Source organism: Alexandromys fortis, unplaced genomic scaffold (genome assembly GCF_014885135.2).
Source record: "Alexandromys fortis isolate MF-2015 unplaced genomic scaffold, M_Fortis_MF-2015_v1.1 scaffold_58, whole genome shotgun sequence".
Classification (NCBI taxonomy): Eukaryota; Metazoa; Chordata; class Mammalia; order Rodentia; family Cricetidae; genus Alexandromys; species Alexandromys fortis.
Genome location: NW_026067940.1, coordinates 4,380,907 through 4,395,176, shown reverse-complemented (window position 1 = coordinate 4,395,176; position 14,270 = coordinate 4,380,907). Strand labels below are relative to the sequence as shown.

General features: G+C 42.4%; 1 protein-coding gene across 1 annotated transcript in view; it reads left to right on the top strand.

Annotated features, from left to right (window-relative positions):
• The window catches only part of Adipor1 (adiponectin receptor 1), a 19,806-nt gene extending 15,882 nt beyond the window's left edge, over positions 1 to 3,924 (top strand). The window contains exons 7-8 of the mRNA XM_050147601.1: positions 2,605 to 2,817; positions 3,090 to 3,924. Of these exons, the coding sequence (XP_050003558.1) occupies positions 2,605 to 2,817; positions 3,090 to 3,218 (342 nt within the window). The 3' untranslated portion in view covers positions 3,219 to 3,924. The remainder of the gene's footprint in view (positions 1 to 2,604; positions 2,818 to 3,089) is intronic.
• The last annotated feature ends 10,346 nt before the right edge of the window (positions 3,925 to 14,270 follow it).

Below are 14,270 nucleotides of genomic sequence, written 5' to 3'. Positions count from 1 at the left end.
GCGGAGGGGGCGAGGGTGGGGGATGATGATTTTTGTTACTACTTCACAACTGTAATTTTGCTACTGTTATGAAATATAAATATCTGTGTTTCCCAATGGTCTTAGGTGACCTATGAGAAAGGAATGCTGAACATCCCCCAAAAGGGTCTCGACCCACAGGTTGAAAAACACTACTCTAACCCCAATTACTCAAGAGGTGCCTGGATCAGAAGTTCAAAGCCAACCTGATCTACAAAGCAAGCCAGGACAGCCAGGGCTACACAGAGAAACCCTGGGGTGGGGGGATGTTTGGAATGTGTATCAAGTACAGTCATTTTAGTGACTGAATTCTAAGCACTCAGACAAGGGAATGAAAATTGACATACCCAAGCCAAGTGTGGTGTTCATGCCCATAATCCCAGTATTTGGGAGGGTGAAGCAGGAGGATTGTATATGTTCCTAGGCAGTGTAGACTATATACAGATCAAGATTCTGTCTCAAAATAAGCAAAAAAAAAAGGGGGGGGGGGGCTAGTTCCAGGACAGGCACTAAAGCTACAGAAAAACCCTGTCTGAAAAAAATAAACAAACAAAAAATTTACATACCGTGGGGCATTTTACCAGGAATTGTGAATAAAATATCTTAAGCACAAAGATTAGTAGCAACTAATATAATAGCAACAAGCATTTAGACATCTTCCTTATGTTGCCTCATCTAGAGTCTTTCCGTTACTATTAGTTTTCAGAACCCTTACCTTTTTTTTTAGTTTATTTTACGTGTAGGGTTCTTTTGTCCATATGTATGTCTATGCACCACTTGCATGCCTGGTGTTGGTAGAAGTCAGAAGAGGATTGGATCACCTACCATGGGGGCACTGGGACATCCTCATCCTCTCAAAGAGCTGCCAGTGCTCTTACTGCTGAGCCATCTCTCTACAGCCATCTCTTCTCTCTCTCTCTCTCTCTCTCTCTCTCTCTCTCTCTCTCTCTCTCTTTCCAGTTTTTCAAGACAGGGTTTCTCTGTAAACCTGGCTGTCCTTGAACTCACAGAGATCCGCCTGCCTTTGCCCCCCCCCCCCAAGTCCCGGGATTAAAAGCGTGCACCACCACTGTCCAGCGTATGCTGTTTTTTCATCTTCAGCTACAAGCAATATTAATTGAGCACTAACTCTTTGTTTAAACAAGGGCATCTGCAAGTAGAGAAGACAGTCCTCGCCCTGGTTGTGTACAGGATGGGGACAGTGCTCATTCTTCATTGTTACTTGTGTGTCCTTGCAGTTCCAGGTAGCTGCTCATCTGGAACTTCTCTCTACTCAGATGACCTGGTTACTTCAGTCTTTTTATGATTTTTGAAAAATGTTAATTGTAGCTGGGCTGTGGTGATGCACACCTTTAATTCCAGTACTTGGGAGGTAGAGGCAGGCAAATCTGAGTTTGAGACCAGCCTGGTCTACAGAGCACGTTCCAGGCCAGTCAGAGCTACACAGAGAAACCCGGTCTCAAAAAACAAAGATAAAACAAGTTTTAAAAATGTAAATTTTATTAAGAATTTCATGCTTGTATACAGTGTATTTTGATTCTATGTATTCTTCCCTCCAGCTTCCTTCCAGACCTTCTCCATCCTGTCCCCCATTCAACTTCACGTCCTTTTTTTCCTTTTTATTTTTTCAAATGGCATGTTGAGTCCAGTTAGTTGTGCCCATATGTGCATGAGTATGTGGCCATCCACTGAAGCCTAGACAACTTTCCAGTGGCTGCACCCCTTAAAGAAAGCTGACTGCCTTTACCAGTGTCCTTCAACTGTCACAGCTTCTCCGTGGTGGGACTTGTGAGCCTCTCTCCTATCCATGCTGAAATTTGACTGGCTTGATCCTGTGCAGGTGTTTTAATGATCCCTTTAAAAAAAAAGATCATTTATTTATGATTATGAGTCTCTGTTAGTGTGTACTTGTACCCATGCCCATGGAAGCCAGAAGAGAATGTCAAATCTCCTGCAGCTGGAGTTCTAGGCAGTTGTGAGTCGCCCACCCTCGGTTCTGGGAACTAAACTGGGAAGTCTCTGGAAGAGCAGCAAACACTATTCACACTGAGCCATCTCTTCATCCTTCTATGATTTAATGGAAAGCCTACTCTTCTGACTTTGGAGCCTCTGAGTCTAGCCATCTATGATCCGTACCCTGTCAGCCATCAGATGATTTTGACAGAACCTCGGGTGTGAGTGTGTGTCTATGTTTTCAAATTTTGTTTTGAGAAAAGATCTCACTAGGTAGCCCTGGCTGGCCCAGAACCCAATATATAGATAGGCTGGCCTGGAACTGAAAGAGATCTTACCTTCCTCTGCCTCCCAAGTTCTGGGATTAAAGGAGTTCACTACCAGCTAGCTCCACCCACCTTGTTTATCTTATTTGTATATATGTGTGAGTCTGTCAGCCGTGTGTGTGCAGGTGTCCACGGATGCCAAAAGAGGGCACAGGATCCCTTCAGCCTACAAGAGCTGTCTGCTGACTGTTAGTCCTCTTTGCCAGCATTCTCTAAACTTGTAATATTCATCAGAAAATAGTTTTTATAAATACATAAATTCCAGATTTGAAGCAGCGCCTTCCATGTAGTGATTCCTGTTTGACAGTCCTGTCTGTTCTGTTCAGGCGTGTTCCTGGGACTTGGCTTGAGTGGTGTTGTACCCACCATGCACTTTACAATCGCTGAGGGCTTTGTCAAGGCCACCACTGTGGGCCAGATGGGCTGGTTCTTCCTCATGGCTGTGATGTACATCACTGGAGCTGGCCTGTATGCTGCTCGGATTCCTGAGCGCTTCTTTCCTGGAAAATTTGACATATGGGTAAGAAATGACTCTTAGCAGGGCGAGTGACTGACCCAAGGCCAAAGCTCTGAGTAAAAGATGCTGAGAGATTTGGGTCATGAAGTATTTGGCTGTGCGTTGTGTCTGAAGGAAGAGGATAACCTGAATTAACCCTGATGTCTCTCACATAGTTTTTTTGTAATGTTTTATAGCAAGTATCACTTCTGTGATGTCAGACAGTTTTTAAGGGGAGACAGGTGCTCCTCCCACTCCTCTCAGTCCTCAAGGTGGCTCTCTGTTTACTTCCACAGTTCCAGTCTCATCAGATTTTCCACGTCCTGGTGGTGGCAGCGGCTTTCGTCCACTTCTATGGGGTCTCCAACCTTCAGGAATTCCGTTACGGCCTGGAAGGTGGCTGTACCGACGACTCCCTTCTCTGATCCTTCCCACTGAGGGTGGAGGAGGAACTTCCCAAGTGCTTTTAAAAATAACTTCTTTGCTGAAGTAAGAGGGAGAATCTGAGTTGTCTGTTTCTAGAAGAAACCTTAGAGAAGTGAGTACCAGTCAGCTTCAGCTCACTGTCACAGCCACCGGGCAATAAACCTCCCCTTCCCATCCCCTGACTGGGAGCCACCTTCTCAGCAGCCACCTCAGCAAGGACTGCTAGTCCTTCAAAGATAGGACTATGAAGCTCATGTTGAGATTTCACCCATTCCTCCAGCCATTTTGGGGAAAAAAATATGAACTGGGATTCTTCAGAAATTATGTTTTGCTTTTTCTTGAAGAAAATATCCCTCCCTCACCCCCATCCTTACTTTGTAACCTGGCTGATAACAGGCCATCCGTTTTTGTAGCACACTTTTCAAAAACAATTATAACCTGGTTCCGTCTTTCTAGGGCCTAGACCTGCTTATATGGCAGGACAAACAAAGCCCCCGCCTTGATGTAGCCCGGCTAATCATGGAAGTATGTCCAGGCTTCAAATAACTTGAGTTTAAAACCTTTTTTTTTTCTTGGCAGAGTAATGTAAAATTAAAATGGGGAAGATATTTAATATTTAATACTAAGCTTTAAAAAGAAACCTGCTATCATTGCTATGTACCTTGACTCAAAGACTATTATGATAATAAAAGAAAGTACAGACAACGCTTGGCATTCAAAGAGTTAACGTGTTTTGTCTCAACTGCTTGCTCACAACTCCAGAGAATTGAAGCTTGAGATGACTCCAGCTTCTACTGAGACACAAATCTGAATCATCCTGGTAGTCAGACTCTGTGGTCAGTGAATAAGCACAATTCAGTTCCAGCTTCTGATCTCTAGTACAGTATTGCCACCCAGACACCCGGTTAGGAACACTGCTGTGCCGACTGGAGGTGTCCCGCTAAAGAGCTCAGTCAGTTCAATGTTTGACATATAGAACTAGGGAAGGGTGGCATGCTCTTGTAATCCCAGAACTGAGGAGACAGATCAGTAGATCACTGCCCGCCCTCCCAGCCAACCTAACTTACAGCTACTTCCAGGTAGAGAACCTGTCTTAAAAAAAAAAGTGGACCGTGGTTGAAGAACAACTCCTGAGGTGTCATTTGGCCTGCGTGTCTATACTCCCTCACACATACCCCACCCACAAAAGCCCACTGTATTTGATGTGATTGTCTCACCAAAGGGTAATTGATGGTCTTTGATACCTTGTGAATTCTACTGAACCTGATTAAGAGGCTCTGTTCATTGTGTGGCGTAAGCTAGTGGTAATTCTCAGCAAATGAGCAGCCAACTTAGCCATGAATTAGTATGTTCACATGAAAGTTGGTACAACTGAGGACGAGTCATCTTTTGAAATAAACAATTTAGCCAGATGTGGTAATTAAAGGTAATACCTTTAAGTCCCAGCACACCAGAAGCAGGAGGATCTTTGTGAGTTCCAGGACAGCTAAGATTATATAACTCCTGTTTCCAAAACAAAACAAACAAAAATAGAAAAACAATTCATGTAGACCAAAAAAACGTTTCTTAGTCTCGAGTGGTAATCCAGGAGATAGAAATTAAAACCAAAAGGACAAGGGGGACATGGTGATGTATGCCTTTCAGTCCCACAGCCAGGAGGCAGAAAAAGCTTGGCTCTATCAATTGAGACTAGCTTGGTCTCCATAGTGAGGTCCAGGTCAGCCAGGACTACACAGCAAGATGAAAAAAGACAGGAGAAGCCATTTCACTCCAGCCAGATCTGCATAACCACGTAGCCCAGTCAGGCCTCAAGCTGGATTCTCCTGCCTCTGCCTCCTGAGTTCCGGGTTTACAGCCATGTACCACACCCCGTAAAAGTAATATTCTATCCAGAGTGTGTGTCCCCTAGCCATCTGTCATTTATATTCTGTGAAATGCTTTATTTGCTATTTGTAGTATTTGAAATAATTTATTATTGTTTTAGTTTTTCAAATGGCCGATTGGATTCTATAACCAGAGCTTCATGAGAAGTAGCCAGTTCTAATTTTAGGAAACATTAGTCTTTAATGCACTAATAATTTGTCCTGTTGGTATTAACATCAGATTCTGGTTGCAGGAAGCAAATAAATAATCACATTACAGAAATCAGACAATGTAGTTTTTAATTTTAGTATTTTTAATTTTTTCCCAACAAAATTGTTCTTTCCTCATATGCTAAATATTAGTGACAAAGATACAGACAGGAAACCAAAGTGAGGAATCAGGAGTCTATAGGTTCTGTGAACATGACATTCTACAATCAGAGAAGAAAATGGGGCTTTAATATACTTGCTCATCTATTTTCCAACACAAGCATTTTTCAGTTCTTGATAACTATACTATGGGAACCTTGAGAATTCATTTTTTAAGATTTTATTTTATGTGTATGAGTGTTTATCTACCTGTGTGTGCACCATGTACATGTAGTCTCTAGGGAGGCCAGGAGAGGGAGTCAAATCCCCTGGAGCTGGAGTTACATACAATGTTTGAAAACCAGCACATGGGTGCTGGGAACCTGACTTAAGTCCTCTGCAAGGTCAGCAAGTGCTCTGAACAGCTGAGTTATCTCTCCAGCCCCAAGTCCCAATTTGTTTTGTTTTGTTTTTTTGAAACTTGGTTTCTCTGTATATCCATGACTGTCCTGGAACTCTCTCTGTAAACCAGGCCTGCCTCTGCCTCCTGAGTGCTAGGATTAAAGGCATGTGTCACCACCACCCAGCTCCCAGTACCAATTTTTAAAAATTATTCTTTTTTTGAGGTTGAAGCTGAAGTTGAATCCATTTGTGATGAGCAGCCAGTGAGCAGCAAGCACTTTTAAACACTGAGCTGTCTCTCCAGCACCATAAATAAATAATTCTTTGTAACATATTTTTTTAATTTTATTTATTTATTAATTATGTATACAATATTCTGTCTATGTGTATGTCTGCAGGCCAGAAGAGGGCACAAGACCCCATTACAGATGGTTGTGAGCCACCATGTGGTTGCTGGGAATTGAACTCAGAACNTGGTTGTGAGCCACCATGTGGTTGCTGGGAATTGAACTCAGAACCTTTGGAAGAGCAGGCAATGCTCTTAACCTCTGAGCCATCTCTCCAGCCCCTGTAATATATTTTTTCATACTGCTTTGATGATAGCTTTTCTGACAAAGGAAGACTTCAACCCAATCAGAAAACATGTGAATTTAGATTGAGATCTATTTTTATCCTTATCTAGGAAATATTTGTATAAAATTTAATCATCAGGTATTGAATGCCCCATGGGGAGAGGGACAAAACAGACTTGTTCTTCAATTCAGTTTTTAAATGGAAAGATACCTATTTAGTGTAAGTAGAATGCTGGGCTTTACTTTTATGTTGGTTTGAATAGGAATGGCCCCATAGGCTCACATATTTAGATGCTTGATCCTTAGAGTTTCTTATTTTGTTTTCAGGATGGTTTATTTTGTTTTCAGGATGGTAGCTTGATCCTTAGAGAATGGTGCTACTTGACAGGGATTAGGAGGTGTGACCTTGTTGGAGGAAATGGGGGAGTGGGGGACAGGGGAGTCGAGGCTTCAGAAGCTCTAGCCAGGCCCAGTGTCTCTATTTCTGCTTCCTGCCAATCTGGTTGTGGAACTCTGAGCTTCTTTATCATTGTTTTTAATTTTGACCTAAGAAATTGGTTTTTACTCTTTATTTTGAGATAAGGTGTCACTAAATTGAACAGGTTGCCCCACTAATTCTGCAGCAGCCTCAAGAGTAGCTGGGATTACAGGTGTGTACCAGCAGGAATTTTTCCTTTTTTTTAAAGTTGGTCTCACTGTAACTCAAGCCTAAAACCCTATGTGGACCAGGCTGGCTTTGAACTCACAGAGATATGCCTGTCTCTGCCTCCTGTGTGCTGGGGTCATAAGTTATCTTTCACAAATGTTTTATAGTCTACTTTGACTTTCTAGTTTTGTCCTCACCTTTTCCATCTATGGGGGAAATTCTTTCCTTTAGGACAGGAGTAGTTCACAGCTTTAAAAACCTTTCTTCTCCAAAAGTGTTCTTGTTTTGTTGGGGTCTCTTGTAACCCAGGCTGGCCTCAAACTTGCTGTGTATTTATTTAAAAGGCATATGTTGGGATTATAGGCATGTACTGCTACACTCATTTTTTAAAACGTTTTGTGTTTTCTTAACAAAGTTACTTTATTTTCACAACAATCTAGATGTGCAGTACAGGCAAAAGATGTCAACATGAATGGGGTTTGTTCAGGTGGGAGAGTGCCTGCCTAGCATGGATGAAATCCTAGGGTCAATTCCCAGTACCACATAAACTGGGCGTGGTTTCCTGTAAGCATGCTGTTTGTAATTCCAGCACTTGGGAGTTCAGAGGTAGGTAGATCAGAAATCAAATTTAATTTGTTGAAGATTTAAATCTTATGGCACTCAGAAACTGACCTTGCTAAAAAAGCACTGACTTCTCATTTGGGTTCACAAAGCAGAACGAAGCAGCATTAAAGTGTGGCATCTGTCTCATTCTGTATTCTCTTTTCTCAGGAACATTTCTGTAGCAGGAAGATGTTTCTGTCCTTCTGAAGAAGGTGTTGAGATAAAATCTAATCCTGTTAAGATGTGATGCCATTAATATATAAGTACATCAATCCACTGAGTTGCTAATTTTAATGAAAACATGAAAGCAAGTGATTATTTTAAACCTGCTGTCGTCACCTTGGATTCCAGGGACAGCAAAGCTTCCCAGGATAAACCATCCCTCATATGAGGGCAATTATCTACGAAGATGCATCTGCGTCCTGGGACAGAGGACATCTTCGAGAACCAGCTTGTCTCCTCAAGCAGAGGACTTCTTAGGGCCCCACAGAATGAGAACTCGGACAATGATCAAGACCATACCTCACCTAAGACTGTCTCATGTATAGCTCTTGACCTTTGTGCCATTTTTTCTTTTTCTCTACTCAAATTGAAAACTCACATCAGTACCTCACAGTGGACTTGGGGGCCACTGGACCCCTCCATTTGTCTCTCCCAACGTTACTCTATTGAAATTTCCTCTTCGACCCTCAGTGTTACCCAACTCTTGACACATTGAGACAGGTGGCCAAGCTCAGAAGAGCTGTCAGTTGGAGATTTTGCACTAAAATCCATATCACATTACAAACTGAGAGAATTTGGACTAGGTATACATGAGTCCTTAAATATTTTTAAGTCAATTTGAATCAAACCTTTTTGGGGTGAGGGTACTTTGTCACATGAGCATGCCATATAACAAATACCAAGAGATAGTATGAGCTAACCTTTATGTTAAAACTTGAAAGATGAAGCAGGGGCTTGGAAGGTACCTTAATTGGTGAAGTCCAGGAGGATCTGAGTTTGAGCCAAAATATCCATATAAAAAGTAGGACATGGAGCCGCAGAAGTAACCCCAGTGCAGGGGCCAGGAGACGGGTGGATCCCTGAGGCTCACCAGCCAGTTAGTTACCTTAGCCCAGATGGGCACCCTAGGTCTCAGTGAGATCCGGTCTCAGAAAATACCTCAAGGTAGGTGCCTCCTGAGGAATGATCTCTGGCCAACTCACACAGATGAAGTTAAGCCATTTAAAAATGAGTGTGAGGGACAGAGAGATGGCTCAGTGGTGAGCACTGCCTGCTTTTCCAGAAGACCTGGGTTCAGTTCCCACGGCCCACATGGCTGCTCACCACTGTCTATAACTTCAGCTCCGGAAGTTCCAGTATACATAAATAATTATTTAAAAGTCAACAATTTCTACAAATACCAACTAAAAGAACTCAAGATACAATTATATCAAATCAATACAATTACATCAAATCACAGCACTCAGTATAAACCAAGTAGAAATGCATACGACAAAAGCTGATGCTTGTTTTGCAGACATAGGCTAGTATCTCTCTATTTTTAGGAGCTAATCAAGGCCAGAGAAATGACTCAGTAGGTGTTGGTGCTTGTCAGGCATGATGACTTGAGTTCAGTGCCATGATCCAGCCAAGAGAAAGCTTGACTTCGAGACAGTTTATGGATTACTGGAGAAAAGAGTAAAAGAAAGATGAGAATAGAGCTAAGGAGTTAGAGTTCACAAAACTTAAGTTTGACTCTTCTAATTTTTTAAAGATTTATTAGGAGTGAGGGTTGCCGCGGCACAGGTGTGGAGGTCAGAAGACAACTTGTGGGAGTCAGTTCTTTCCTACCTCTGACCTTCACCCACCACAGTGCCTGCATGCACACACAAGCAACGAAGTAGCCAATCAGTAGAGCTTGTCCATGAGCGGAAAATTCCTTTACAAATGGAAAATTTTAATACAAGTCAGAATATCCTACTAAGAATACTTTCTAGATTTATTTGTTATGGTAAGTTATGAGTGCCTTACCAGTATGTTATATGTGCACTGTGTGTGTGCAGGAGCCTGTGGGGGTCAGAGGACAACTTCAGATCTCTTGGAACTGGAGTTACAGGCAGTTGTAGCTACCATGTAGGTACTGAGAACTAAAACTAAGTCTCTGCAAGAGCAGTAAGTGTACTTGACCACCAGGCCATCTCTCCAGGCCCCAGGAATACTACTTTATAGGTCAACACGGTGATCAGAAACCCATCAGCAAACCCCCAGAGTGATGATATGACTCAGGAAACCTCATAATCAAATTGTATTTCCCCCTCTTCAAAGAAACCACAAGATCCTTTCAACACCAATGGAATTTTGTTCTCTTTATGGATTACTAGTGAAGAGTGAAGGAATGATACAGCTGAAAGGCAAGGACAGACAGCAGCAGAGAAGCTAGGTTCCTCAGAATCCATCTTTAGTTTCATACAACTTCTAGCTTTTTAAAAAATATTTACTTAGTGGGGTGTGTCTTGGTCACCGTGAAGAGACACCTCCATGACCAAGGCAATTTTCTTTTTTCTTTTAATTTTTTTTTCTTTCTTTTTTCCCCAAGACGGTTTCTCTGTGTAGCCCTGGCTATTCTGGAACTGACTCTATAGAACAGGCTGGCCTTGAATTCAGAGATCCACCTACTTCCGCCCAGTGCCCCAGTGCTGGGATAAAGGCATGCTCCACCCCTGCTTGGATGGGCCAAGGCAACTCTTTCAATTATTTAGCTGGGGGCTTGCTTACCGTATCAGAGGCTGAGTCCAGCACAGTCATGGTGTGTGGAGGCTGGAGGAGGAGGGGAGATCATAGCTGTTGCTCGCCTCCCTAAATCACGCCACACTTCCCACCTCCCACCCCAGTCTCTCCCTCTCTAGAGTTGGTAAGTTTGCTGCGACCTTGCAGCTCTCACAGTTTCCAGTATCCCTACCCCCACTTCCCAACCCCTGCCCGCAGCTGCAGACCCTACTACTGCCCAGACTCAAAACAACCTTGAATTGCAACTTGACTTTTATCATTGCCTTGTGACATCTACCATGTAGGCTAGGTGCCTTGCTACCAACATCCCCACATCCCTATCCCTGCTGACTTCAGGAAACTTATGAGAGCAAGAAACCCTTTTGTCCCCTGGAACTGAAGGGTCTGTCTCTCCATTCAGGGCCCCATTGAGCTCCTATGGTGTGGTGCTGTAACTCTCCTACTATCCCCAAACTGAAAAGAATAGAAGGCTATTTATTTCTCTTTAAGACCCCAGGCATGCTGTCCATGATGACTGTTTCTGCTAATGAAGCTCTTTCAATGGCCTGCTCTCTTTGAAGGCCTCAGCATGGCTGCCTATGGCCATGATGCTAAACTTTTTTGTTTGTTTGTTTGTTTGTTTTTCCAGATAGGGTTTCTCTTTGTAGCTTTGGAGCCTGTCCTGGCACTAGCTCTCGTAGACCAGGCTGGCCTCGAACTCATGAAGATCTGCCTGCCTCTGCCTCCCAAATGCTGGGATTAAAGGTGTGCACCACCACCGCCTGGAGGCCATGATGCTAATTCTAATAAAATTTATCAGAAGAGCAATTTATCTGGCTTACTTTCCACAAACCTGTAATATCTTTAAGTTATAACAACCAGTGTCCTAGTCCATCATCCTCTACCCTATTCCCTGGAAACAAGGTTTCTCACTAAACCTGGAGCTCACCATTTTTCTGGCAACGCTGGCTGGCCAGCAAGCCCCAGTAATCCTCCTTTCTCCCTCCACCTACAGCTCTGAGATTATTCCCAAGTATGACCACACCCAACTTCTTTTTTTTTTTTTCTCTAAGAATCCAAACTCAGTTCTTCCCCATCGAGGAATCTCCCGAGCTCCCATATCTCTTTTTGCATCCAGTCTCTAAAACTTTTGGGTTTTTTGGACAGGGATTCATATGGGTGTATGTGTGTTTCATAATTTCTTATTTCCTTTTCAATTCCAGTTAAAGTAGATTGTACATTTGTTATAGTTTGTTTCATTACCTGAGACTTGTAGTTTACTACATACAAAACAATTAAAACTAGTTTATGAATATCAAATATTCCCCTTGAGAAAAACGTAACATAAGCCAAGCATTTCTTCAAATATTTGCAGGTTGAGTTGCCCTAAATACCAAAGGCAAATGTAGCTTACGAGGCAAAGGGTAGTTCCCCCACCCCCTCTGGAATGCTTGTTCCTTCTTCAAGTTTGTTCCCCATTTCTTATCTCTTCTTTCCTGGAAATTGCAACCTTCTGTGTTAGCTGGAGGGATTCTTGTGTGGGAGGGATCTAAGTGCTATCTGGGAACTAGTCGTTCTTTCACGTCTCACCCAGAGGTGGTTCCTTCCACAGAGTCATGGGTTTGCGCTACCCGCGTACAGCACAGGAGGGGAACACAGTGTAAGCTCCACACAGTAATAAAGTACAGGGAGAAAGTGACAGACCGCCATGCATATAAGGCCACACTAGTTCTTTATTTTTGGTCAGTGACCAAGAGTGAGCTAAAGCCTCAAAAAGGCTCTTGGTGCTTTACTTCAGGGGTACAGTGTTTTTTTAATCATTTGTTTTATTTTCATTGGTGTTTTGCCTGCATGTATGTCTGTGTGAGGATGTCAGATCCCTTGGAACTGGCGTTACAGACCGTTGTGAGCTGCCATGTGGGTGCTGGGAATCAAACCAGGGTTCTCTGGAAGAGCAACAAGTGCTCTTAACCACTGAGCCATCTCACCAGCCCCCAAACATCTTTTTGTTTTGTTTTGCTTTTTTTTTTTTTTTTTTGACAAACTCGGAGATCTGCCTGCTTCTGCCTCCCAAGGGCTGGAGTTAAAGGTGTGTGCCACTACCGCCCAGCAAGGGGTATAGCATTTCTAAAGGCAAAAGACCACACAGACCACAATTACATCAAGCTTAGATGAGGACCAGAGTAAACTCGCAACATCCGGTGAGACATAGCAGTCATTTCACACATAACATGCCCATTAATTCTGATTCATGCCTTTGTCAGTTAGTTTATGTTTAGTTTGTTCAAACATTAATTATTTTGGTTAATACAGCTGGACCGTGGTTAGGGTCACAGACAATCCCAATGTGTTGCCGAGGCAGCCATGACTGTTGGAGTGTGGAGGGCTGAAAAATGTCTAAGTATATACAAAGTGGAATCAGCCAAGATGGGCTTACCTTCATCACTTCATTCTCTGCTTTCTTTGACTTTGGAATCCTTAATTTCATGAAGGAGAAGGCACTGTGTAATAATCAATTAAGCAGGGCCTGATGATTAACCTAGGACAAGAGGACCCCTGGAGCCTGCCATGAAACCAGGGATTGTTCGTCTTTTCTATTTATCACTTATGAGCGCCAACTGTGATTTGTATGCTTAGTCAGGAAATTGGGTCATTTCTTATAAACCTATTATTATTTTTAGACGCAGCAAAGCTAGTAAACGTTTGTGTCATAGTCTAGTCCTGAAGAACTATTGCAATTAGCCCGATAGGAAGTATTTCGGCTAATTTTCCCATGAGTCCACAGAGAGAAAAGGGCCCCTTTGGATGTCAGTGTGTCAGAAAATTAGGAAACAATGTTCCTCAAGATATATACCACTTTTGGGTATATATCCAAAGGATGCTCAATTGTGTCACAAGAACATGTGCTCAACTATGTTCATAGCAGCACTGTTTGTCATAGGCAGAACCTGGAAACAACCTAAATGCCCCTTGACTGAAGAATGGATAAGGAAAATGTGGTACATTTACACAATGGAGTACTACACAGCAGAAAAAAATAGCGACAGCTTGAATTTTGCAGGAAAATGGATGGAACTAGAAAACATTATTTTGAGTGAGGTAACCCAGACACAGAAAGACAATTATCACATGTACTCACTCATAGGTGATTTTTAAACATAAAGCAAAGAAAGCCAGCCTACAAACCACAGTCCCAGAGACTTTAGACCAATGTGGACACTAAGAGAGACTTACATAGATCTAATCTACATGGGGAGTAGAAAGTAGAAAAAGACAAGATCTCCTGAGTAAATTGGGGACCTTGGGGGAGGGCTGAAGGGGAAAGGGGAGAGACAGGGAGGGGAGCAGAGAAAAATGCAGAGCTCAATAAATATCAATAAAAAAAAATAAGTTACATTTATGCTTAACATGACTACAAATACATTCTAAGTACATTGAACATATCAGGTCATTTATAATGTAACTAATCATTAACTTTTATGTCTTAATTATCTTTGTAGTAAAAGTTTACAATAAATTACTAGTTCATAAGATTAGGATTTTAGGGCTGGAAAGATGGCTCAGCCATTAAAGGCTAGGCTCACAACCAAAAATATTAGATTAGGTTTTATCATTTTATGTCTGTTAAGATTTTGAGCCTTAATTGGGTGATGGTGGCATATACCTTCAATCCCAGCACTTGGGAGGCAGAGGCAGGTGGATCTACATGAGTTCATGGCCAGCCTGGTCTACAGAATGAGTTCCAGGACATCCTGGTTGACATAGTGAGTTCCAGGACAGCCAGGGCTACACAGAAAAACCTTGTCTTGAAAAACCAGAAGAAAAAAATATTTTGAACTTAAAAATTACATTTTTGAATTGAAACTCTTCTAGCATCAAAATAAACCATAGATACAGTTCATGGAGAAA